General features: G+C 45.9%; 1 protein-coding gene across 1 annotated transcript in view; it reads left to right on the forward strand.

Annotated features, from left to right (window-relative positions):
* Positions 1-26,881, forward strand: part of TMEM132E (transmembrane protein 132E) — a 74,632-nt gene that overhangs the window by 37,262 nt on the left and 10,489 nt on the right. The window contains exon 2 of the mRNA XM_049861104.1: positions 24,770-25,700. Coding sequence (XP_049717061.1) covers positions 24,770-25,700 — 931 coding nt within the window. The remainder of the gene's footprint in view (positions 1-24,769; positions 25,701-26,881) is intronic.

Genomic DNA, 26,881 nt, shown 5'->3' on the forward strand with positions numbered 1-26,881 from the left:
CCCTGTGAATGAAGTGCTGTTGAGGAAACTGAGGAGAAAGGCTAAGAAACTTGCCCAAGCTCATGCAGGGCCAGAGTGACCAGGACCTTCCTGACATTCAGTTTCTGGGAAAGGACCCTGTCTCCTTCAGCTCAGAGATGGGGAGTGTCCAGGCAGATGGCAGGAAATGACCTGGCATATCCCTCCCCTAGCTAACTTATTCCAACGTTGTGTTCCCAGCCAGGTATGTGGTGGGTAGACGGCAGTATTGGGAAGCAGCCTCTCTGGGATTTACAGTGGCCTGCCAGGGAGTGAGAGCCATCTGGGGGCCATGAAGGTTTCCGGAGCCCTTGTACCCACTGTGGACGTGGCCACACACTACCCGTTGCCATTGAGTCGATTCTGACTCATAGTGACCCTATAGGACTGAGTAGAACTGCCTCATAGGGTTTCCAAGGAATGGCTGGTGGATTCAAACTGCCGACTTTTTGGTTAGCAGCCTGAGCTTTTAGCCACTACGCGCTAGGGCCCTGGCCACATACTAGGAATTAGTTATTACATATGTGTTGGTCCTTGGCCTGGGCTGCAGGCACGCAGGGGCCCTTGGTGCAGGGGACACGGATTAGAAGAGAGGGGGCCTCCAGGCTGATGGGGGAGACACAGCCCTGCCCTGGGGATCACCTCTGCTTGTTCTAAAGATGGGTTCTGTGGCTTCAAGGTGTGTGTTGCTTTGGAAAGGGTATAGCCGGAGGAGGGAGGGGAGGCAGGGCTGGGGTGGAGGTGGAAATTGGGCCCCAGAACTCAGGAAGGCATGAATTCCCCTGCCTCTGTGCTGGGTTTACCACAGCTGCAGCCTCAGCTGGGGACATGCAGCCCAGCCTACATGGCATCTTTGTGCAACTTCAGAAAAGATCCCCTCTCCGGTTAGAAGCAGCCAGGTTGATGAGTGGAGCTGAGACTGGGGTTTGGCCCCTGCTTGCTCTCTCAGCTGGGCGTTTTTGCAAAGACAGAAACTGCTCAGCAGTTCAGAGGCCTTGTCTTGGTAGGTGGGGAAGGCAGGGTTCAGGGACCCCTCAGGCTCAGCTGTCACCTTCCCTTTTACCCAGTCGACCCTTGGGCTCCCAGTAGACATGGTCCTTGCCATATGGCAGGCAGGGGTAGGGTTTATCCTCTTTTCACAGATGAGGAAACTGAGACCCAGAGAGGGAAGGGGAACTGCCCAAGGTCACGCAGCAGGTCAGTGGTAGAGCTTCATAGGGTGGATTCCAGGGCTCCCAACAACTAATACCTGTTCCAAACTTGGTGCGGCTTTCAAGGCCTTGGGACACCGCTTCCTTTGCCTATCATCTCTGTACTTGTCCTGTTTAACTAAACAGACGTTGACAGAGGAGCTGCTGTGAGCCAAACATTGCACCAAGTGCTGGAGGAAAGCAGTCAGCACTTCTCTCCTCTCGGAACTAAATAACCCATAAAGAAGGAAGGAAGTAGAAAGAGAGGGAGGGAGGGAGGAACGAAGGAATGAATGAAGGATCACCAAGCACCTACTCTGTGCCAGGAAGCAGTTTCCTTATTTAATCATGTTGATTCTATGAAATAGATTCTGTGATCCTTATTTTACAGCCTCACTTAATCAAGACTCAGAAAGGTTAAGTAACTTTCCCAAGGTCACCAGCCAGGAAGCATCAGAGCTGGGATTTGAATGTGAGATTGCGTGACTCCAAAGCCACACAAATTCTTTGTTCCTTTCTTTTTCTTTTATATATTTCCTTTTTGCAATAATTATTATTACTCTTGGAGCAGCTTCAAACACTTTCCTTCATTTTTGATGATATTTATTGTTTTCATTCTGATTTTATAAGCAACACATATTCATTGCAGACAACTGAAAAATACACAAAAGCGTAAAGTAAAAAATAACTGCCCCGCATAATCCCCACCCCACAGAGATAACTGTCATTAGCATCTTGATACAGTTGCTCGCAGTGTCTACATCTCTTTATATAAAAATTGGTATCAGGCCTGTAGCCAGTTCAACAATATGCTTAGCTCACTTCACGCTATTTTGTGATCATTTTCCCATCCAAGTAAATTTTTTTTTTAGATTTGATTTATGATGGCCACATATATCCATTCTTATGCATTTGCCCTAATTTATTTCTCTTGTCCCCTGCTTTTGAACATTTAGGTTGTTTCTCATTTTTTACTAATAAACATAGCATTGCAGTGAGCATCTTCCTATGTAAGTCTTTGAGCAGATTTCTCCTTATGTTTTAGAATAAGTTCCCAGATGGGAAGTTGCAGGATCAAGGAGCACGAACAGCTTTAAGGTCTTTAAAACAGTTTGAAATTGCTTTCTAGAAAGCTGGCTCGCAGTTTACCCTCCAGCAGCAGAGCATGTAAATGGCCCATTTCTTAAAACTCTTGCTAACACTACCAAAACCCGTTGCCGTCGAGTCGATTCCAACTCATAGCGACCCTACAGGACAGAGTAGAACTGCCCCATAGGGTTTACAAAGAGTGCCTGGTGGATTCAAACTGCTGACCTTTTGGTTAGCAGCCATAGCTCTTAGCCACTACACCACCAGGATTTGCTAACACTGGGTATCATTAATTAAAAAATAAATAAATAAGTAACCCTTTCTCAAGACCTTGGTTTTTCCCATAGTAACTTTGATGTCATTGATCGATAATTCCATGTTTTGCAGGTGGGGAAATAGGGCCCCAGAGAGCAAAAGTGGTGTGCTTGCCCTGTACCAGATCCACCTGATAGCTGGGAAGAGAAGGCTGGAGCTCAAGCACTCCTTCTCCCACTTCAGGGCCCTTGTCTTAGTCATCTAGTGTGGCTATAACAGAAATACCACAAGTCAATGGCTTTAACAAAGAGAAGTTTATTCTCTCACAGTCCAGGGGGTTAGAAGTCTGAGTTCAGGGCACCAGCTCCAGGGGAAGGCCCTCCCTCTCTGTCAGCTCTGGAGGAAGGTTCTTGTCATCAGTCTTCCCTTGGCCTGGGAGCATCTCAGCACAGGAACCTCAGGTCCAAAGGAAGTACTCTGTTTCCAGCAGTGCTTTCTTGGTGGTATGAGGTCCCCCTGTCTCTCTGTCACCTTCTCTCTTTTATAACTCAAGAGATTACCTCAAGACGCAATCCAATCTTGTAGACTGTGTCCTACCCCACTAACACAGCCGCTGCCCATCCTCCCTCATTAACATCATAGAAGCAGAATTTACAACATATAGGAAAATCACAGGATACTGGGAATCCTGGCCCAGCCAAATTGATACATATTTTGGGGGGGGACACAGCTCAACCCATGACACCCCTCTTCTCTACACCCCTGCTCATTTTCCTCCACCCCAGCTCCCCTGGGCCAGGAGGTTTCCCCAGGATGAGTCTCTCCTCTCCTCCACTCCCAGGACTCTGGACGCGCCACCCTGTAGTTCTTGAGGTCTGAGTTGCAGGGGGGTCACAGGGAGCATAGTCCCTTTCTAGCCTCTTGATCATGGACCACATGGCTCCTGGGACCCTCACCATCTACATTAACCATCGCTCTTGCTCCCTGTCATCCATTTGCTCATTCATTCATCCATTTGTTGATTTGACAAAGACACATTTGGCACCTACTATGTGCTACACTCACCACCCATCTGTTAGTTTGTCATACTGTGGTGGCTTGCATGTTGCTATGATACTGGAAGCTATGCCACTAGTGTTTCAGATACCAGTAGAGCCACCCATAGCGGACAGGTTTCAGCAGAGCTTCCAGACTAAGACAGACTAGGAAGAAAGCCTGGAGATCTACTTCTGATAATCAGCCAATGAAAACCACGTGGAAGACAACAGAATATTGTCAGAGAGACTGAGTCCAATACAACTAGATGGTGGCTGGCTACCACCACTGACTGCTCTGACAGGGATCACAACAGAGGGTCCTGGACAGAGCTGGAAAAAAACATGGAACAAAATTCTAACTCACAAAAAAAGACCAGACTTACTGGCCTGACAGACTGAAGAAACCCCGAGAGTATGGACCCTGGGGACACCCTTTTAGCTTGGTAATGAAGTCACTCCTGAGGTTCACCCTTCAGCCAAAGATTAGACAGGCCCATAAAACAAAATGAGACTAAAGGGGCACACCAGCCCAGGGCCAAGGACTGGGAAGCAAGAGGGGACAGAAAAGATGGTAATAGGGAACCCAAGGTAGAGAAGCAGTGACACGTCGTGGGGTTGGTAACCAATGTCATAAAACAATATGTATACTACCTGTTTAATGAGAAGTTAGTTTGTTCTGTAAACCTTCACCTAAAGTACGATAATAAAAAATAATTTTAAAAATATGTTTTTTCAATAGCAAAGTCATGAAACACAAGCTCTGGGCTAGTGTCAAAGCTTTAGTATTACATCTGGGCAACTGAGAGACTCACTTGACACTCTGGGCGTCAATTTCTCTCATCCAAATAACGAGGAATAGACTAAAGGAGTATATAGGTTCCTTCCTATTCTGTGATTCCATGAAGATGGAAGCTATGTATGGCCCCCCCCACCTTTTTTTTAATTGTGCGTTAGGTGAAAGTCTACAACTCAAGTTAATTTCTCATACAAAAACTTATGTGACCCTACTTGCAATCCCTATAATGTGACACCATACTCCCCCCTTTCCACCCCAGGGCTACCACATCTATCCAACCAGCTCCTGTCCCCTTCTGCCTTCTCATCCTGCCTCCAGACAGGAGCCACCCATTTGGTCTCGTGTATCTGCTTGAACTGAAGAGCACATTCTTCATGAGTATTATTTTATGTTTTGTAGTCCAGCCTAATCTTGTCTGAAGAGTGGGCTTTGGGAATGGTTTTAGTTCTGGGTTAACAGAGTGTCGGGGGGGCCACGGCTTCAAGGCTTCCTCCGGTCTCAGTCAGACCTTTAAGTTGGTCTTTTTACATGAATTTGAGTTTGGCACCACACTTTTCTCCTGCTGCATCAGGGACTGTCTGTTGTGTTCCCTGTCAGGGCGGTCATTGGTAGTAGCTGAGCACTATCTAATTCTTCTGCTATCAGGTTGATGGAATCTCTCATTTACGTGGCCATTTTGTCTCTTGGGCTAATATTTTTCTTGTGTCTTTGGTGTTCTTCATTCTCCTTAGCTCCAGGTAGGTTGGGACCAGTTGATGCATCTTAGATGGCTGCTCACTAGCTTTTAAGACCCCAGACCCCTGGGATGCAGAACATTTTCTTAATAAACTTTGTTATGCCGATTGAACTAGATGTCCCCTGAAACCGTGGTCCCCAGATCCCAGCCCCTGCTACTCTGTCCCTCTGTTTGATTGTGTTCAGGAAACTTCTTAGCTTTTGTTTTAGGCCAGTTGTGCTGACTTCTTCTGTGTTGTGTGTTGTCTTTCCCTTCACCTAAGAGAATTCTTGTCTACTATTTATCTAGCTAGTGAATTCCCCTCCCCCTCCCTCCCCACACTCATAACCATCAAAGAGGGTTTTCTTCTTTGTTTAAACCTTTTCTTGAGTTCTTATAATAGTGGTCTCATACAATATTTGTCCTTTTGCAACTGACTAATTTCACTCAGCATAATGCCTTGCAGATTCATCCATGTTGTGAGATGTTTTGTGGATTCATCATTGTTCTTCATCGATGTGTAGTATTCCATTGTGTGTACATACCATAATTTGCATATCCATTCATCTGTTGATGGGCACCTAGGTTGTTTCTATCTTTTTGCTATTGTGAACAATGCTGCAATGAACATTGTTGTGTTGTTGTTGTTAGGTGCCGTCAAGTCAGTTCTGACTCATAGTGACCCCATGCACAACAGAACCAAACACTGTCTGGTCCTGAGTTATCCTTAAAATCATTGTTATGTTTGAGCTCATTGTTGCAGCCACTGTGTCAATCCACCTCGTTGAGGGTCTTCCTCTTTTCCGCTGACCCCGTACTCTGCCAAGCATACTGTCCTTCTCCAGGGACTGATCCCTCCTGACAACATGTCCAAAGTATGTAAGACGCAGTCTCACCATCCTTGCTTCTAAGGAACATTCTGGTTGCACTTTCTCCAAGACAGATTTGTTCGTTCTTTTGGCAGTCCATGGTATATTCAATATTCTTCGCCAACACCACAATTCAAAGGCATCAATTCTTCTTCGGTCTTCCTTATTTATTGTCCAGCTTTCACATGCATATGATGCAATTGAAAATACCATGGCTTGGGTCAGCCGCACCTTAGTCTTAAAGGTGACATTTTTGCTCTTCAACACTTTAAAGAGGTCCTTTGCAGCAGATTTACCCAATGCAATGCATCTTTTGATTTCTTGACTACTGCTTCCATGCATGGCTGTTGATTATGGATCCAAGTAAAATGAAATCTTTGAAAACTTCAATCTTTTCTCCACTTATCATGATGTTGCCCATTGATCCAGTTGTGAGGATTTTTGTTTTCTTTTTTATGTTGAGGTGCAATCCATACTGAAGGCTGTGGTCTTTGATCTTCATTAGTAAGTGCTTCAAGTCCTCTTCACTTTCAGCAAGCAAGGTTGTGTCATCTGCATAACGGAGGGTGTTAATGAGTCCTCCTCCAATCCTGATGCCCCGTTCTTCTTCATATAGTCCAGCTTCTCAGATTATTTGCTCAGCATATAGATTGAATAGGTATGGTGAAAGAATACAACCCTGGCGCACACCTTTCCTGACTTTAACCCCATCAGTATCCCCTTGTTCTGTCCGAACAACTGCCTCTTGATCTATATAAAGGTTTCTCATGAGCACAATTAAGTGTTCTGGAATTCCCATTCTTCGCAATGTTATCCATAATTTGTTATGATCCACATAGTCGAATGCCTTTAAATAGTCAATAAAACACAGGTAAACATCCTTGTGGTATTCTCTGCTTTCAGCCAGGATTCATCTGACATCAGCAATGATATCCCTGGTTCCACGTCCTCCTCTGAAACTGACCTGAATTTCCAGCAGTTCCCTGTCGATATACTGCTGCAGCCGTTTTTGAATGATCTTCAGCAAAATTTTGCTTGTGTGTGATATTAATGATATTGTTCTATAATTTCCACATTCGGTTGGATCACCTTTCTTGGGAATAGGCATAAATATCGATCTCTTCCAGTCATTTGGCCAGGAAGCTGTCTTCCATATTTCTTGGCATACACGAGTAAGCACCTCCAGCGCTGCATGCGTTTGTTGAAACATCACAATTGATATTCCATCAATTCCTGAAGCCTTGTGTATCGCCCATGCCTTCAGAGCAGCTTGGACTTCTTCCTTCAGTACCATCAGTTCCTGATCATATGCCACCTCTTGAAATGGTTGAATATCGACTAAGTCTTTTTGGTATAATGACTCTGTGCATTCCTTCCATCTTTTTTTTTTTTTTAATTTTCTAAATAAATTTTATTGTGCTTTAAATGAAAGTTGACAAATCAAGTCAGTCTTTCACACAAAAACCCATATACACCTTGCTACATACTCCCAATTACTCTCCCCCTAATGAAACAGTCTGTTGTCTCCCTCCACTCCCTCTTTTCGTGTCCATTCCTCCAGCTTCTAACCTCCTCCACCCTCTCATCTACCCTCCAGGCAGGACATGCCAAAATAGTCTCAAGTGTCCCCCGATCCAAGAAGCTCACTCCTCACTAGCACCCCTCTCCAACCCATTGTCCAGTCCAATCCATGTCTGAAGAGTTGGCTTCAGGAATGGTTCCTGTCCTGGGCCAAGAGAAGGTTTGGGGGCCATGACCGCTGGGGTCCTTCCAGTCTCAGTCAGACCATTAAGTCTGGTCTTTTTATGAGAACTTGGGGTCTACATCCCACAGCTCTCCTGCCCCTTCAGGGGTTCTCTGTTGTGTTCGCTGTCAGGGCAGTCATTGGTTGTAGCCAGGCACCATCCAGTTCTTCTGGTCTCAGGATGATGTAGACTCTGGTTCATGTGGCCCTTTCTGTCTTTTGGGCTCGTAATTACCTTGTGTCCTTGGTGTTCTTCATTCTCCTTTGATCCAGGTGGGTTGAGACCAATTCATGCATCTTAGATGGCTGCTTGCAAGCGTTTAAGACCCCAGGCGCCACTCTTCAAAGTGGAATGCAGAATGTTTTCTTAATAGATTTATTATGCCAATTGACGTAGATGGCCCCTGAAATCATGGTCCCCAAACCCCTGCCCCTGCTACACTGGCCTTTGAAGCATTCAGTTTATTCAGGAAACTTCTTTGCTTTTGGTTTAGTCTAGTTGCGCTGACCTCCCCGGTATTGTGTGTTGTCTTTCCCTTCACCTAAAGTAGTTCGTATCTACCGTCTAATTAGTGAATACCCCTTTCCCACCCTCCCTCCCTCCCCCGTCTCGTAACCACAAAAGAATGTTTTCTTCTCCATTTAAACTATTTCTCAAGTTCTTATAATAGTGGTCTTATACAATATTTGTCCTTTTGCAACTGACTAATTTCACTCAGCATAATGCCTTCCAGGTTCCTCCATGTTATGAAATGTTTCACAGATTCCTCACTGTTCTTTATTGATGCATAGTACTCCATTGTGTAAATATACCATAATTTACTTATCCATTCATCCGTCGATGGGCACCTTGGTTGCTTCCATCTTTTTGCTATTGTAAACAGTGCTGCAATAAACATGGGTGTGCATATATCTGTTGGTGTAAAGGCTCCTATTTCTCTAGGATATATTCCAAGGAGTGGGATTACTAGATCGTATGGTAGTTCTATTTCTAGCTTTTTAAGGAAGTGCCAAATCGATTTCCAAAGTGGTTGTACCATTTGACATTCCCAACAGCAGTGTAGAAGTGTTCCAATCTCTCCACAGCCTCTCCAACGTTTATTATTTTGTGTTTTTTGGACTAATGCCAGCCTCGTTGGAGTGAGATGAAATCTCATTGTAGTTTTGATCTGCATTTCTCTAATGGCTAATGATCGTGAACATTTCCTCATATATCTGTTAGCTACCTGAATGTCTTCCTTAGTGAAGTGTCTATTCATATCTTTTGCCCATTTTTTAATTGGGTTATTTGTCTTTTTGTATTGAGTTTTTGCAGTATCATGTACATTCTAGAGACCAGACGCTGATTAGAAATGTCATAGCTAAAAACTTTTTCCCAGTCTATAGGTAGTCTTTTTACTCTTTTGGTGAAGTCTTTGGATGAGCAGAGGTGTTTGATTTTTAGGGGCTCCCAGTTACCGAGTTTTTCTTCTGCATTCTTTATAATGTTTTGTATACTGTGTATGCCATGTATTAGGGCTCCTAACGTTGTCCCTATTTTTTCTTCCATGATCTTTTTCACTTTAGATTTTATGTTTAGGTCTTTGATCCATTTTGAGCTTGTTTTTGTGCATGGAGTGATATCCAGTTATGCCAGCACCATTTGTTAAAAAGATGATCTTTTCCCCATTTAACTGTCTTGGGGTCTTTGTCAAATATCAACTGCTCATATGTGGATGGATTTATATCTGGATTCTCAATTCTGTTCCACTGGTGCATGTATCTGTTGTTGTACCAGTACCAGGCTGTTTTGACTACTGTGGCGGTATAATAGGTTCTAAAATCAGGTAGAGTAAGGCCTCCCACTTTATTCTTCTTTTTCAGTAATTCCTTATTTATCCGGGGCCTCTTTCCCTTCCATATGAAGTTGGTGATTTGCTTCTCCATCTCATTAAAGAATGTCGTTGGGATTTGGATCGGAATTGCCTTAAATGTATAGATCGCTTTTGGTAGAATAGACGTTTTTATAATGTTAAGTCTTCCTGTCCATGAGCAAGGTACATTTTTCCACTATGTAAGTCTCTTTCAGTTTCTTGCAGAAGTGTACTGTAGTTTTCTTTGTATAAGTCTTTTACGGCTCTGGTAAGATTTATTCCTAAGTATTTTATCGTCTTGGGGGCTAGGGTAAATGGCATTGATTTGGTGTTTTCCTCTTCGATGTTCTTTTTGTTGGTGTAGAGGAATCCAACCGATTTTTGTATGTTTATCTTGTATCCTGATACTCTGCTGAACTCTTCTATTAGTTTCAATAGTTTTCTGGAGGATTCCTTAGGGTTTTCTGTGTATAAGACCATGTCATCTGCAAATAGAGTTACTTTTACTTCTTCCTTACCAATCTGGATGCCCTTTATTTCTTTATCTAGCCTAATTCCTCTGGCTAGGACCTCCAACACAATGTTGAATAAGAGCGGCGATAAAGGGCATCCTTATATGGTTCCTGATCTCAATGGAAATGCTTTCAGGCTCTCTCCATTTAGGGTGATGTTGGCTGTTGGCTTTGTATAAATGCCCTTTATTATGTTGAGAAATTTTCCTTCTATTCCTATTTTGCTGAGAGTTTTTATCATGAACGGGTGCTGAACTTTGTCAAATGCCTTTTCTGCATCAATTGATAAAATCATGTGATTCTTGTCTTTTGTTTTATTTATGTGGTGGATTACATTAATTGTTTTTCTAATGTTGAACCATCCCTGCATACCTGGTATGAATCCCACTTGGTCATGGTGAATTATTTTTTTTTATATGTTATTGAATTCTATTGGCTAGAATTTTTTTTTTTGAGGATTTTTGCATCTACGTTCATGAGGGATATAGGCCTATAATTTTCTTTTCTTGTGGTGTCTTTACCTGGTTTTGGTATCAGGGATATGGTTGCTTCATAGAATGAGTTTGGTAGTATTCTGTCCTTATCTATGTTCAGTACTACCTTTAGTAGTAGTGGTGTTAACTCCTCTCTGAAAGTTTGGTAGAACTCTGCAGTGAAGCCGTCTGGACCAGGGTATTTTTTTGTTGGGAGTTTTTTGATTACCTTTTCAATCTCTTCTTTTGTTATGGGTCTATTTAGTTGTTCTACCTCTGTGTGTGTTAGTTTAGGTAGGTAGTGTGTTTCTAGGACTTCATCCATTTCTTCTATGTTTTCAAATTTGTTGGAGTACAGTTTTTCAGAGTAATCTGATATGATTCTTTTAATTTCAGTTGGGTCTGTTATAATATCGCTCTTCTCATTTCTTATTCGGGTTATTTGCTTCCTCTCCTGTTTTTCTTTTGTCAGTTCAGTGAATGGTTTATCAATTTTGTTGATTTTTTCAAAAAACCAGCTTTTGGTCTTGTTAATTCTTTCAATTGTTTTCTGTTTTCTATTTCATTTAGTTCAGCTCTAATTTTTATTATTTGTTTTCTTCTGGTGCCTGTAGGTTTCTTTTGTTGCTGTCTTTCTATTTGTTCAAGTTGTAGGGATAATTCTTTGATTTTGGCCCTTTCTTCTTTTTGGATGTGTGCATTTATTGATATAAATTGGCCTCTGAGCACCACTTTTGCTGTGTCCCAAAGGTTCTGATAGGAAATGTAATCCAGTCTTTTTTGAGCAGGGTATTGTTCAGTTTCCAAGTGTTTGATTTCTTTTCCCTGCTTTTCCTGTTATTGATTTCCACTTTTATGGCCTCATGGTCAGAGAAGATGCTTTGTAATATTTCAATGTTTTGGATTCTGCTAAGGCTTGCTTTATGACCTCATATGTGGTCTATTCTAGAGAATGTTCCATGTGCACTAGAAAAGAAAGTATACTTGGTTGCTGTTGGGTGGAGTGTTCTGTATATGTCTACGAGGTCAGGTTGGTTGATTGTGGCATTTAGATCTTCCGTGTCTTTATTGAGCTTCTTTCTGGATGTCCTGTCCTTCACCGAAAGTGGTGTGTTGAAGTCTCCTACTATTATTGTGGAGCTGTCTATCTCACTTTTCAATGCTGATGGAGTTTGTTTTATGTATCTTGCAGCCCTGTCATTGGGTGCATAAATATTTAATATGGTTATATCTTCTTGGTGTATTGTCCCTTTAATCATTATATAGTGTCCTTCCTTATCCTTTCTGATGGATTTAACTTTAAAGTCTATTTTGTCAGAAATTAATATTGCCACTCCTGCTCTTTTTTGATTGTTGTTTGCTTGAAATGTTTTTTTCTATCCTTTGAGTTTTAGGTTGTTTGTGTCTCTAAGTCTAAGGTGTGTCTCTTGTAGGCAGCATATAGACAGATCTTGTTTTTTAATCCATTCTGCCACTCTCTGTCTCTTTACTGGTGCATTTTGTCCATTTACATTCAGGGTAATTATGGATAGGTATTTTTTTTTTTTTATTAATTTAGTGCTATCATTTTGATGTCTTTTTTGTGTGTTGTTGGCAGTTTCTTTTTCCCACTTAATTTTATGTGCTGATTAGATTTTCTTTATATATTGTCCTTTCCTTATATTTGTTGCTGTTGATTTTGCTTCTGCTGAGTCTGTATTTTTCCCTCGTATTTTATTTTGATGAGTAGGATAGTTTGTCTCCTTTGTAGTCACCTTATTATTTACCCCTATTTTTCTAAATTTAAAACTAACTTTTATTTCTTTGTATCGCCGTATCTTCCTCTCCATATGGAAGGTGTATGATTACATTTCTTAGTCCCTCTTTATTATTTTAATGTTGTCTTCTCTTATATAATAACATCGCTGTTACCCTGTTTGGGTTTTTTTTTTTTTTTATATAATCCTGCTTTGTTTTTTTTTTTGATTTCCCTGTCTGGGTTGACTTCTGGTTGCTCTGCCCAGTGTGCTAGTCTTGGGTTGATACCTGATATTATTGATTTTCTAACCAAAGAACTCCCTTTAGTATTTCTTGTAGTTTGGGTTTGGTTTTTACGAATTCCCTAAACGTGTTTATCTGGAAATGTCTTAATTTCACCTTCATATTTAAGAGACAGTTTTGATGGATATATGATTCTTGGCAGGCAATTTTTTTCCTTCAATTTTTTAAATATGTCCTCCCATTGCCTTCTTGCCTGCATGGTTTCTGCTGAGTGGTCCGAGCTTATTCTTATTGGCTCTCCTTCATAGGTGACTTTTCGTTTATACCTCGCTGCTCTTATAATTCTTTATCTTTAGTTTTGGCAAGTTTGATTATAATATGTCTTGGTGACTTTCTTTTCAGATCTACCTTATGTGGAGTTCGATGAGCATCTTGGATAGATATCTTCTCATCTTTCACAATATCAGGGAAGTTTTCTGCCAACAAATCTTCAACAATTGTCTCTGTGTTTTCTGTTATCCCTCCCTGTTCTGGTACTCCAATCACTTGTAGGTTATTCTCTTGATAGAGTCCCACATGATTCTTAAGGTTTCTTCATTTTTTAAATTCTTTTATCTGATTTTTCTTCAAATATATTAGTGCCAAGTGATTTATCTTCAAGTCAGAAATTCTAGCTTCTACTTGCTCAATTCTGCTCCTCTGACTTTCTATTGAGTTGTCTAATTCTGAAATTTTATTGTTAATCTTCTGAATTTCTGATTGCTGTCTGTCTATGGATTCTTCTAGCTTATTAAATTTTTCATTATGTTCCTGAATAATCTAATTTCTTCAACTGCTTTATCTGTGTGTCCCTTGGCTTGTTCTGCATATTGCCTCATTTCCTTCCTGATGTCTCAAAGGGTTCTGTATATTAAACTTTTGTATTCTGCTTCTGGTAATTCCAGCAATGCACTTTCATCTAGAAGATCCCTGGGTTCTTTGTTTTGAGAGCCTATTGAGGTGATCATGGTCTGTTTCTTTATGTGACTTGATATTGACTGTTGTCTCCAAGCCATCTAGAAGTTATTGTATTAGTTTATGCTTGCTTATTGTGTCGTAGCCGCTTGCTTTGTTTTGTTTTGGTATACCCCTATGGGTTGCTTGAGTGAGCCAGCTTGATTATTTTCGCCTTTGGAGCTCTGGTGTCCTGTCCCCAGCTCACTAGAGCTGTTATCAGGTATTTCAGTCTAGGAGTCCATTCAGTTTTCTTGTATGAATTCAGCTCAGCTTTCCAGGTGGCTGATCATCAAGTGTGTGGTACAGGCTCTGTCCTATAGTCTTAGAGGGGCAGGGGTGATTGGCGTATATACCCGTATCTGATTGCAGCAGGGTGTCATGCTCTGAACAAGGCGGGGGATGAGAACCAACCCCCAAGTGTCTCTGAGGAAAATGCGTCCCTGTTCCCTAGAGCGTGCCGGTGGGTGGGTTCTGCAGAGGGGCCATGGGCACCCAAAGTTTTTGGATGTAAGGACTGGGAGGTACCTGTTATCTTTGGAGCGCTGTCATGGGTGGCTGGGTGACCTGAGTGGAGCTACCAGTCCTTAGGTCCCTGATGTGGGTAGGTGAGGACCCTGTTTAATAGGCAAAGCAATGTCAAACGTCAAGCACCCACCTCTCCACCGCACAGCTGAAATGGTTGGAGTTTGCCAACAAGGGCCTATTCTCCCGACATAGGCCCACACAGGTCCATGTGGAAGGGAAAGGTGCTCAAGGTCCACGGACGGTTTATGCCTGGACAGGAGCCGCTTCTGTCCTGAGCTCCCCCAGTTAATGGAGCTAGCAAATTATCTTTTCCCCCAGCTGCAAATTTTTTCCTTCCCCATGGCTGGGAGGACGGCTCCCGGTGCTCACCAGGATCTATCTCAGGCCCAAGGATTCAGCCGCTGAAGCCGGCTTGGGGGTGGGGGGGGGCGCGGTAAAATAAACTCAAGTACTTAGCTTTTGCCGAGAGCGCCCTTCTGCTCAGGTTCCGGAGGTGTGAGTGGGCTGTGTGGCTGCTGCTTCTCCCTGAGGAAACTTTGGCCGAACGCTAGGACCAGCCCGTTGCCGCCACTGCCCCACCACAGCCGCTTCGGGAATGGTGCTTGAGGGCTCCCCCCGATTCAGGTCCGGTAACTCCTTTCCTCTTCTGAACGGTCCCTTCCTTCCCCTGTCCCTCAGTTTGTTGTCAAGCTTGCCTTTGATGCTGAGGGCTCCCAGCTTGTCACAAATATATTCATTTCACTTGTTTTTTTGGGTCTTTGTTGTAAAGAGGGCTCACTGGAAGCGTCTGTTTATTCTGCCATCTTGGCTCTGCCTCTCCCTTTCTTCTTTTTGGATGTGTGCATTTATTGATATAAATTGGCCTCTGAGCACCACTTTTGCTGTGTCCCAAAGGTTCTGATAGGAAATGTTTTCATTCTCATTGCGTTCTAGGAATTTCTTTATTCCATCCTTAATGTCTTCTATAATCCAGTCTTTTTTGAGCAGGGTATTGTTCAGTTTCCAAGTGTTTGATTTCTTTTCCTGTTATTGTTTTCTACTTTTATGGCCTTATGGTCAGAGAAGATGCTTTGTAATATTTCAATGTTTTGGATTCTGCTAAGGCTTGCTTTATGACCTCATATGTGGTCTATTCTAGAGAATGTTCCATGTGCACTAGAAAAGAAAGTATACTTGGTTGCTGTTGGGTGGAGTGTTCTGTATATGTCTACGAGGTCAAGTTGGTTGATTCTGGCATTTAGATCTTCCGTGTCTTTATTGAGCTTCTTTCTGGATGTCCTGTCCTTCACCGCAAGTGGTGAGTTGAAGCCTCCTACTGTTATTGTGGAGCTGTCTATCTCGCTTTTCAATGCTGATAGAGTTTGTTCTTCCATCTTGTTTTGATGCTTCCTGTGTCATTTAGTATTTTCCGCACAGAATCTTTCACTATTGCAACTTGAGGTTTGAATTTTTTCTTTGGTTCTCTCAGCTTGAGAAACACCGAGCATATTCTTCCCTTTTGGTTTTTCATTTCCAGCTCTTTGCACATGTCATTATAATACTTTACTTTGTTTTCTCATGCCACCCTTTGAAGTCTTCTGATCAGTTCTTTTACTTCTTCAATTCTTCCTTTTGCTTCAGCTGCTCGACATTTGAGAGGAAATTTTAGAATCTCCTCCAACATCCATCTTGGTCTTTTCTTTCTTTCCTGTCTTTTCAGTAACCTCTTGCTTTCTTCATGTATGATGTCCTTGATGTCATTCCACAACAGTGAACATGGGTGTGCATATATCTATTGGTGTGATGGCTCTTATTTCTCTAGGATATATTCCAAGGAGTAGGATTGCTGGATCGTATGGTACTTCTATTCCTAACTTTTTAAGGAAGCACCAAATCAATTTCCAAAGTGGTTGTACCATTTTCTATTCCCACCCACAGTGTATAAGTGTTCCAGTCTCTCCACAACCTCCCCAACATTTATTCTTTTGTGTCTTTTGGATTAGTCCCAGCCTTGTTGGGGTGAGATGGTATCTCATTGCAGTTTTGATTTGCACTTCTCTAATGGCTGATGATCATGAGTATTTCCTCACGCATCTGTTAGCAACCTGAATGTCTTCTTTGGTGAAGTGTCTGTTCATATCCTTTGCCCATTTTTTAATTGGGTTATTTGTCTTTTTGTTGTTGAGGTTTTGCAGTGTCTTGTAGATTTTAGGGATTAGACCCTGGTGGATTTGGGCATATGTCATAGCCAAAAACTTTTTCCCATTCTGTAGGTCCTCTTTTTACTGTTTTGGTGAAGCCTTTTGATGAGCATAAGTGTTTGATTTTTAGGAGCTCCCAGTTACCTAGTTTCTCTTCTCATGCTTGTGCATTGTTAGTTATGGCTTGTATTCTGTTTATGCCATGTTTTAGGGCTCCTAGTATGTGTGTCCCTTTTATACAATCCTTAACCACTAACCAATGACAAAAATACAGTGACCTCTGCCTAGTTAGATTCTCTGGGTGGCACAAATATTTAAGAGCTTAACTATTAGCCAAAAGTTTGATGGTTCAAGCTCACCCAGAGTCACCTTAGAAGACAGGCCTGGTGATCCATTTTTGAAAAGTCACAGCCTTGAAAACCTATGGAGCAGTTCTATTCTGCACACGTGGGGTTGCGGTGAGTTGGAATCAACTAGATGGCAACTAGCAATAACAACTGCCTCATTGCTTCTCTCACATCACTCCAAGCCCAAAGACATAAGACTTACAGATTTTTGTCCGCTTCAAATGTTTCAGATTTTTAAGATGTTCCTCAACCTGATAGCACTCAACAGAAAAGTTCTATCAACAGAAAAGTTCAAATTTCTACCTTGTTGAGAGACTGCTGAGGTTATTCAAGTTCTCTAAACTTGCAGTCTCTTTGCATCAAATGTTATGGATTGAGTTGTATCCCCAAAAAAGATGTGTTGAAGCCCTAACTCTTATACCTGTGAATGTGACCTTATTTGGAATTAGGGTCTCTGAAGATGTTATCAGTTAATTTTACATCAGGTCACATCCAAGTAGGGTGGGTCCTAATTCAATGTATGTGCTGTCTTTAAAAAAGAAAGGTGCCCTGGTGGCACAGTGGTTAAGAGGTTGGCTGTTAACCAAAAGGTCAGCAGTTCAAACCCACCAGCTGCTCCTTGGGAACCCTATGGGGCAATTCTACTCTGTCCTATAGGGTCGCTATGTGTCAGAATTGACTCAGTGGCAACGGGTTTATAAAAGAAAAGAGCAGACAGAGAAAGACACAGAAAGAAGAGGTAGAGAAGCAGGAAGGATCTTCCTTTACAGCCTTCAGAGAGAGCATGGCCCTACTGACAATACCCTAATTTAGGACTCCCAGCCCCCCACATTGTGAGACAATACATTTCTATTCTTAGAAGACACCCACTTGTCGTATTTTGATATGGCATCCCTAGGAAACTAACACAAAAATAAAAGAATATTGTCTGAGATAGTGCTGGCAGATAAGTTCCCCAGGTTGGAAGACAACAATGGACTCAAGCATACCAGCAATTGTGACAATGGCACGGGACAGGGCAGTGTTCAGTTCTGTTGTACATGAGGTCGCCGTGAGTTGGAGCTGACTCAGTGGCAACTCACAACAACGACAGTGTGCTGGACACTGTTCTAAGCTCTGGGTACTTGTTGCCATTAACCATCAGTTTCCCTGATGTTGTACCATGTGGATCACAACCCCTTCAACATCTCCCAACCCTTCCTGCTTCGTGCTGTGTTTTGCAGACTTCTGTGTTTTTTTTGTGTGATGACAATACCTGAAATGCTGGATAAACAGACAATTTACCAAGTCCCTCCCCCGGAAATTCTGATCGTGTAAGCCGGGGTCAGGCCCTTGAATCTGTTTGCTTTTGTTGTTTTGTTTGTTCCAACTGATAATCATATTCAGGCAAGTTCAGGAGCACTGTGCCGGGGGGTCCCCAAACACCAACGTCTTGTGTCACGCACACACAGGGAGAGGTGAGCTGGCCGAGTCCTCTCCCAGGGCAGCCCAGCCCGCCTGCAGCCCCTGCTGGCATGTCCTGCTGTGCCCCGCAGCCCTCAAACTCAACAAAGCTAATGACAGATTTTTGTCCTGATTGGCAAGTGATTAGCTTTAATTTGGGGAAAATTAAAGGTAGACGCAGAAGCATCTGATCTTTATTAGAAGCAGGAAGATGGCCAGAGGCGTCTGCACCCCGGCCTAGCTCCAAGCGGATTCATTTATGTATTAAATAAGAGCAGGGGGCTGGCCTCTGCCCCTGGGGAGAGGTGGGGGAAGTCATCTGGGGTGGCCAAAGGGCCCCGACCATGCCCCCAGACACCTAGGGCCAGCCTGGGATGAAAGGAGGGCAACGGGGCTTTGTCCAGCCACTGGGGGTGGGCCTCAAGGCCTTGAGCAGGTGCCCCCAGCCTCATAAGGAATAGAATTGACATGTGTTAAGCACCTACTCTGTGCCATGCCTTGTACTATGCAAAGCCAGCCCAGCTCCCGTGTCTGCCCATCTTGGTCCAATTGAAACGGCAAACATATAAGCATGTCTGTCATTCTGTTGGTGGAGGTGGCTTGAGTGGCTCTGCACAGGTGAAGGGGCACGTGGGCTAGCATCCTGAGGCCCCCGGGAGCATTCCAAGAAGTGACTTATGAGACAGGCAGTTGATAGTTTGCATCTCACACTCACCCAGGGCCAAGCTCTGATCAGGTGGGGTGGGGCAGAGCAGAGCAGTTGCAGGGAGGGAGAGTCTGCCTAGCGTGGTGACAGTGAAAGGGGTCAGGAGGGCTTCAGGGAGGAGGCGATCCCCCCCCCCCACATGCAAGCCTTCTCTGGGTCCTGGTGAAGCCTCCAGGCTTAGCCTCCATTTCAGGGACAAGAAGGGAGGGGCGAAGGTTGCCTGTCCTCAAGCTGAGCAGGGCCCCGAAGTGGCCCCCAGGACAGTGCTCACATGGGTCCCTGGGGGCTGGGCATTTGAGGGAAGGGGAAGTGAAGTGTTCTGCATCTGGACATCCCATCCTTGGTTGTGTCTTCCCAGGGTTATAGGGAGGAAGTTGCGCGCACAGTTCAGGCAGGAAGTCTCCGATGCTAGGCACAGCCTGGCTGAGGGGTGTGAAGGTCCCCATTGCTGTCCCCATGTAGAGAAGCTGAATGAACCCAGCCTGTCCTCCCATCCCTGCCCCCCACCCACCTAGTGCCATCAGGTCTTCCTGGGGAAACAGGCCAATACCCACTGCTGTCGAGTCGATTGTGACTCATAGTAACCCCATAGGACCAAGTAGAACTGCCCCATAGGGTTTCCAAGGCTGTAATCTTTACAGAAGCAGACTGCCACATCTTTCTCCTGCGGAGCGGCTGGTGATTCAAACTGCACTTAACCACTGCACCTCCAGGGGTCCTTGGAGAAACAGGCTGGGAGGGGCAGAAATAGCCAATCTCTACCATGAGCCAGTGAGGCCCTAAAGAAGCCCTTTCCAGAAGGAGACAGCACCAAGGGAGGGGATACTGGGGCTGGACGCCAATGAGAACCGGTGATTCCTGAGGCCTGGGGCTGTGCAGCCTTGGGGGAAGTTGACTGCTGCCCAGGGGAGGGCTCAGGCTGCTGACTGGAAGCCTGTACTAACAGTCGGCTCCGCGGGGCATGCTGGGGTTAAACGGAGTGTTGGAGGCTGGGAGCCTGGAGTCTGAGGACAGAGTGGAGCAGAGCAAGACAGCAGGGTGGGACCAGTGTTCAGAACCAAGCCCGTGGAACAGGTATAAGCAGCCTGGTGTGTGGTCTCTGGGTGCCAGCCTGTGTGTGAGCGTGAGTGAGTGTGTGTGCATGTGTGTGTGTATACTCCTGGGTCAGTCTGGAGGGCATGAACACCACTTCCTTATGTTGAGTATGTCCAAGGCAGAGCAGGTCCTGGCTGTCAAATTCCCTCCCCACTCCTGCTCCGGCCTCACCTCCACAGTCCCTCTCTGCCCACCTCTGGACCTGGCCTACCCTTGGTCTCTGTATTGATCCCCCATTTCCAGCAGCCTTCCCTACCGGTGTCCGTCCCACACTCCGCTGCTCCATGACACCTGGAGCTCAGAGCTCTGGGCCAAGACACAGGCCACTGTGCATGTTTGCACACACACACATCTAACACGCAAGTACATGAATTCTCACACAAAGTGTCTCTGAAAAGTTGACCAGTTTCCCAATGCCACCCGTCTCCCCTCCCCTCTCTCCAACCATACCAGACTGCTTCCAGGGTCTCCCCGACCTCCCTGGGGAAACTGAGGCCTAGAGAGCCAAGCAACTTCCTTTAGGCCCCAGAGCAAGTGAATGAGAGGGCAGAGATTGGTGCTAGTGTCTCAGGGACCTCACCCTGAACCCCCACAGAGTAGACCTCAGGGCCCCAGAAGGAGAGAGTGATTTGCAATGGTGGGAAGGGGTGCTGTCCGTCACACTGACATAAATACAAAAATTGTGGTATTCTGACATCATCTTTTCTGCCCCCTCTTTCTGAATGCCTCCCCTTTCTTAAGAAGAGTTACTTCCCCTTTCAGAAACCCTGTTTTCTTATCTGCAGTGTTGCTGAGAAAGGTTAAGAGCCCCTAGCCCAGTGCCTGGATGCCCAGTCTCCCCAGTGGCTATCCAATCTTCCCTTGGATGCCTCACTGAGGAGGAACTCATTACTCCCATGGCATCCCATCAGTGCTGGGCAGCTCATTCAGATCATTTCATTCATTCAACAAAAGTTTACTGAGGACCTGCTAGATACCAGGCCATGTTCTAAGCACTGGGAATATAGCAAGGAGCAAAGTCATGTCATTGCCCCACAGAGCTTAAATTCTCATTGGCAGCAACAACACACACATGCCTATAATATAAAGCTAGTTGATGATTGCTATGAAGAAAATAAAGCAGGAAAGGGCATAGAGAGAGACCAAGGGCAGATGGTTTAGAGGGAGGTGTTATCCTAGATAGGATGATCATGGCGGGTGTCTCTGAGCAAAGGCTGGAGAGAGAGACACAGAGAGAGAGCCACCTGAATATCAAGAGGAGAAAGTTCCAGACAGAGAAGACAGCGAATGCAAAGGCCCTGTGGCAGGAGCATTATTTTCTTGGCATATTCAAGGAACAGCAAAGATGGTTCGAATGATCCAGCATCTTGGTTTCGCCAGACCAGCTCCCTACCCCAGGGTGGAGGGTGAGTGCAGACATGTTTCTCTAATCCCATCCTTTATGCCCCTCTGAATCCGGGACCCATCTGGTGGCCTCTGCCCACTGTGCCTCCAAGGGGTCCAGATGGTCAGTGTGAGGCTGGGATGGTGAATGGGGGCAAAAGGAACTAAGTGCCACTTATCGGTGTCTGGGGTCTCCTGAGATCAGATAAGCGAGGGCAGGGTCAGTGGTTCTGACCTTCCACATCCCCCCACCCCAACCATCCTGGGCCTGGATGTACAGCTCACTTACTGCAGCTGTCCTTCTGCCTCCCCAGAGAGACGCAATGGCTCCTCCCCATTTCCACCCCAGGACTCACAACCCTGGACATCCACACCCCACACAGCAGTGCCCCACTGGGCCACCCTGCAGTTTACAGAACATGTCCTACCCCCTGGCCTTTGAACTGCTCTCCGCATCCTTGTGAGGTGGGTGGGGCTGATGTCACTACCTCACCTTTACAGGTGAACACCAAGGTCCACAAATGGGAAGCAATTTGTCCAGTGAGTCTGGGGCAAAGAGAGAACCTTCAACTCCAAAGCAGTTGGTGGCTGCTGTGTGCCAAGGCTCAGGCCGCTACCCTGGACTCCCACATGCACATCTGGGGGCAAGCCAAACCCCAGGCGACAAGGACACGTTCTCAGAGGCTTTAGGAGTCACTGTGGGGCAGGGACTCCAGACACCAGCCAGGAAGGCACACTACATCTCTGCAAATGTCTTCCTGATCTCATCTTAGACTCTGCTGCCCACCTTAACCCCACCATCACCAACTGGTGTTTCTTGCAGAACTCAGAGCATCTAGTGGGGAAGGGTAGCCTGGGAACTGAGTTCTCCTGGGATTGATGGGAGGGCAGGCAGCTGCCAGAGGCAGGCCCTGTGGTGGTTAACATAGAGACCCAGAGGACTGAGGCCTGGCGGTTTCCCCAGCTGGTCCTTAGGGCTCAGGAGGAGCCTGAAGGCGAAGCAATGAGACCAAGTGCCACCACTCTCACAACCACTAGTCAATTTCTTCATTTTTCAAATGAGGAAATTAAAAAAATATATGAAATAGACACTGGAGCCTCAAGAGTAAGGAATTTTTAGTTCATTGTATTTAGGAGCAATGGGTGTGAATGTTTATGAAACTGTCAAGGTTTAACGTTGTTGTGTGCCTGTTGTGTGCCTTCAAGTTGGTTACGACTCATAGCGACCCTATAGGACAGAGTAGAACTGCCCCAAAGGGTTTCCCAGGCTCTTTATGGGAGAAGGTCGGGTCTTTTCTCCCACAGCACAGCTGTTGTTGTTGTTGTTAGGTGCCGTCGGGTCAGTTCCAATTCATAGGGACCCTGTGTACAACAGAACGAAACCCTGCCCAGTCCTGCGCCATGCCCACAGTTGTTGTTATGCTTGAGCCCATTGTTGCAGCCACTGTATCAATCCATCTCTTTGAGAGTCTTCCTCTTTTTAGTTGACCCTGTACTTTAGCAAGCATGATGTCCTTCTCCAGGGACAGATCTCTCCTGACAACATGCCCAAAGTATGTAAGACGTAGTCTCAACATCCTTACTTCTAAGGAGCATTCTGGCTGTACTTCTTCCAAGACAGATTTGTTCGTTCTTTTGGCAGTCCATGGTATATTCAATAATCTTCCCCAACACCACAACTCAAAGGCGTCAACTTTTCTTCGGTCTTCTTTATTCATTGTCCAGCTTTCACATGCATATGATACGATTGAAAATACCATGGCTTGGGTCAGGCACACCTTAGCCTTCAAGGTGACATCTTCACTTTTCACTGCACAGCTAGGTGGGTTCAAACTGCCGACCTTTCGGTTAGCAGCCAAGCATTTAACCATTGCGCCACCAACCATCATAGTGCCGACTAGAAGTCTCCTCCTCAGGACCCAGCTCTCGGTGGAATCACTCAGTGTAGATCAGCCATGTCAATCACATCAGCTACATACAAGGCCCTGTTGATACTTAACTCCCACACAAGGCAGAATGGGGGAAATCCCATCAAAGGAAGACAAAGCTTTGTGGAAATTCCTCCATCTTGGAGGGCTTCATGCAAGAAGTGGCGCTCAGGCTGGGCCTGGAAGGATGATTTGGATTTGGATTTGGATGTGTGGAGGTGGGAAAGGAGAGCATTTGATGTAGAGGGCACTGCATGAGCGAAGGAGGGGAGACATGCCAGCATCAGCGAGCGCCAATGCAGCAAGTTATCTGGTTAGGCTGGAAGCTGGGGCTGGGGAAGGAGTCATGGGGAGAGGGGGACCTGAAAGCAGCACTCAGCCCAGGGTGAGTGTGGGTTTGTAAGCAGAGGGAGAGATTCTTTAATAATACTTGCACACATTTGCATTGGGTTGCACAATTTATCTAGTGTTTCCTCATTCAAGTATCAACAAAACATTCTGTGAGACCAACCTTAGTATTTCCCCAATTTTAAAGGTGAAGCACATGACTCAGGGAGCCCATGGGAAGATCCTGAACTGGACCTCAGACCTCAAACCTACATCTGGGGTTCTTTCCATTCCTTGAAAGTGTTCAGCAGGTTTTGAGCTGTGAGTGTCTGAAAGAAAAAGACTGCTGTGTGGGACATGAGACAAGGAGATGGGATGGAGAAGAAGGGACCCAGCTAGGAGGTGTTACATTGCCATAGCAACAGAAGCAAGTCCAGATCTGGGGCAGGGGCCTGGGGATGGAAAAGAGGGGACGACCTAAGGCGTACTGGAGTCAAGAGGTGGAATTGGTGGCTTCCGGGATGGGTAGGGACAGGCAGCTGAAAGAGGGAAAAGTCAAACAGGAGGCTCATGTTTGGGTTTGGGAGACTGAGAACTCCGTGTGTATATTGTGTGTGGAAAGAGGGAGTGGGGGAAAGCTCAGGTTCCCTGGGGCCCTGCACCCTCCAGAGGCAGCTGGTGCAGGACTAAAGGGCTCCAGTCTATCAGAGGTCCCAGGTTCAAATCCTGCCGTTGGCCCCTTCCTCCCATGTGTCACTTCAGCTTCCTGAACCTTAGTTCCTTTTTCTGTGAGACTTAAGAATGGGCACTCAAAAAATAGAAGTTCTGGGCAGAATCCTGGCTGAATAGATGGAGATTGTGATCATACCTACCTCAGAGGATAGCTCTGAAGATAAACACACTGATGGTGGCAAGCACAGAGCACAGAGCATGGCACACGGGCTTCCTAGTGAGAAGTAGCACTTCCTTGGGGCCACACCAGGCCCCACTCTGCTCTCGGCACTCTCAGCTCTCCTCTGTGACATCCCCACGATGGTACTTGGAGCTAGCAAGGATTTTCATGCTTGGTTTAAAGATGAGGACCCCAGGGAATAGCACCTTGTGAAAGCCCCATGGTGATTTGCAATTGGGTTAGCTTTACTCCAATTTCGGAGAGAAAGAAAGGAAGCAGCAGTGAGGGTAGTTAACACCCCAGCAAACACGGTGGCCAGGCTGGCAGTCCAGATGGGAGGGATGGAGGCTGGCGTGCCATGGGGTCCACACATGGGCCTCTTCTGACCATTCTGGACCTCTTTGCTCTGTCCCTAGCCTCCAGCCGCTCCCACCCCGCCAGCCCCAGCCCACCGGGGCCACAGGCCAGCCCAGTGCTGCCAGTCAGCTACCGCCTGTCGCACACGCGTCTGGCCTTCTTCCTTCGGGAGGTGAGGCCTCCTCCACCCACGGTCGCCAACGGCTCTCTGCAGCGCTCCGAGCCCTTCGTGGTGTTCCAGACCAAGGAGCTGCCAGTCCTCAACGTCTCCCTGGGTCCCTTCAGCACCAGCCAGGTGGTGGCACGGGAGCTCCTGCAGCCATCCAGCACCCTGGACATCCCTGAGCGCCTGACGGTCAACTGGAAGGTGCGGGCATTCATCGTCCGTGCCCGCGTGCCCGCCTCACAGCCAGTGGCCCAGGTGCTTTTCTACGTGGCCGGCCGGGACTGGGATGACTTCAGCATCACCGAGCGGCTGCCCTGCGTCCGTCTGCATGCCTTCCGGGATGCCCGGGAAGTCAAAAGCTCCTGTCGCCTCAGTGGGGGGCTGGCCACCTGTTTAGTGCGGGCTGAGCTGCCCCTGGCCTGGTTTGGACCCCCTGCCCCAGCCTCACCACCCACTGCCCGCCGAAAGTCTCTCGATGGGCTGGAACCTGAGGCAGCAGGAGAGAGCCAGCAGGCTGAGCTGTACTACACTCTCCATCCCCCAGATGCATCTGGGGGGTGCGGGGGCACCCGCCGGGGAACTGGGCCTGGGACAGGGGCCCGGGCTGAGAGCCCCACCCAGCACCCTCTGCTGCGCATTGGAAGCATCAGCCTGTTCCGCCCGCCCCCCAAGAGGACCCTGCAAGAGCATCGGCTGGACAGCAACCTGATCATCCGCCTGCCAGACCGGCCCCTCAAGCCCGGGGAAGTCCTCAGCATCCTCCTCTACCTGGCCCCCAACTCCTCCTCTCCCTCCAGCCCCAGCGTGGACCATTTCACACTCAGGTAGGGAGGCTCAGGATCAAATGCATACCTGACTCCTTGTAGGAGGCTCACAGATCTACCTGTCCAGCATCCTAATCCCAGCTCTTCCATTTAGCGCTTGAGCAACCTCAGGAAGACACCTCACTTATTTGAACCTCAGTGTTCAGGTTGTTATCTGATGGGAACAAAAATTCCTGTGCCTACCTTCATACGTAGCCAGATTTGGCATTGTGGTAAATGGGACGTGTCAGTTTTCACAAGCATGGACATCTAGAATGATAGAATTGGGGCTGGGGAGGGCCCTCAGACATCAGCCAGTGCAATGCTCCCATTTTACAGATGAGGAGTCTGAGGCCAAAGAGGAGAAATGGAGACTACAGAGAAGCTCCTTGGCTGGGAGCCAAAAGATGAGTAGGCATATGTGCGTGTGTTCAGATATTTGCCCCAAGTCCTGGAGTTGGGAGAAATTTTTTCAATTTTTCTTTCTGAGCAGGATACAGTTCTTGAATTCAGAAATATCTTCACTCATATCACGCCCCTACAAAACGTAGTGTCTCATAGTAGGAACCCGCGGTTTGAGCTATTTTGGGTGATTCCAGGGACACAGAAAAGGCCCCACCAAAACCCTTCACCCCCAAGCACTATGCACGGGACCTGCAACATTGCCCTTAACCCCCAACCTTTTTGACTAAGTACTCTCCTGAGTGTTCCACCTTAAAGTCCAAATATTCCTGGAAACAGTCATACCTGATTCAGGGATTGATAGTTGAATGTGAAAAAAAGAAAAAAAAAATTTTTTTTTTCTTTTTTCTTTTTTTCATGAGTTAAATCAGTCATCAGAGATCTTGGGCTGCATTAATAGGAGTACAGCAAAAAAGAATTAAGGAGGTGATAATTCACTTTGCATTCCAAAAAAAAACCTGTTGCCATCAAGTCAATTCCCACTCATAGCAACCCTAGAGGACACAGTAGAACTTCCCCATAGGGTTCCAAGCCTGTAATCCTTATGGAAGCAGACCGCCACAGCTTTCTCTCCCAGAGCGGCTGATGGGTTCAAACTGCCAGCCTTTCAGTTAGCAGCCAAGCACTTAACCACCGCACCACCAGGGCTGCTTCATCATGCTGCTTTAGTCAATATTAATTAGAGCACAGCCACAGTGTTGTACTTAGTGTAGTACACTACACCTATGTGTTCAAAGTGT

The sequence above is a fragment of the Elephas maximus genome, chromosome 19 (assembly GCF_024166365.1).
Source record: "Elephas maximus indicus isolate mEleMax1 chromosome 19, mEleMax1 primary haplotype, whole genome shotgun sequence".
Taxonomy (NCBI): Eukaryota; Metazoa; Chordata; class Mammalia; order Proboscidea; family Elephantidae; genus Elephas; species Elephas maximus.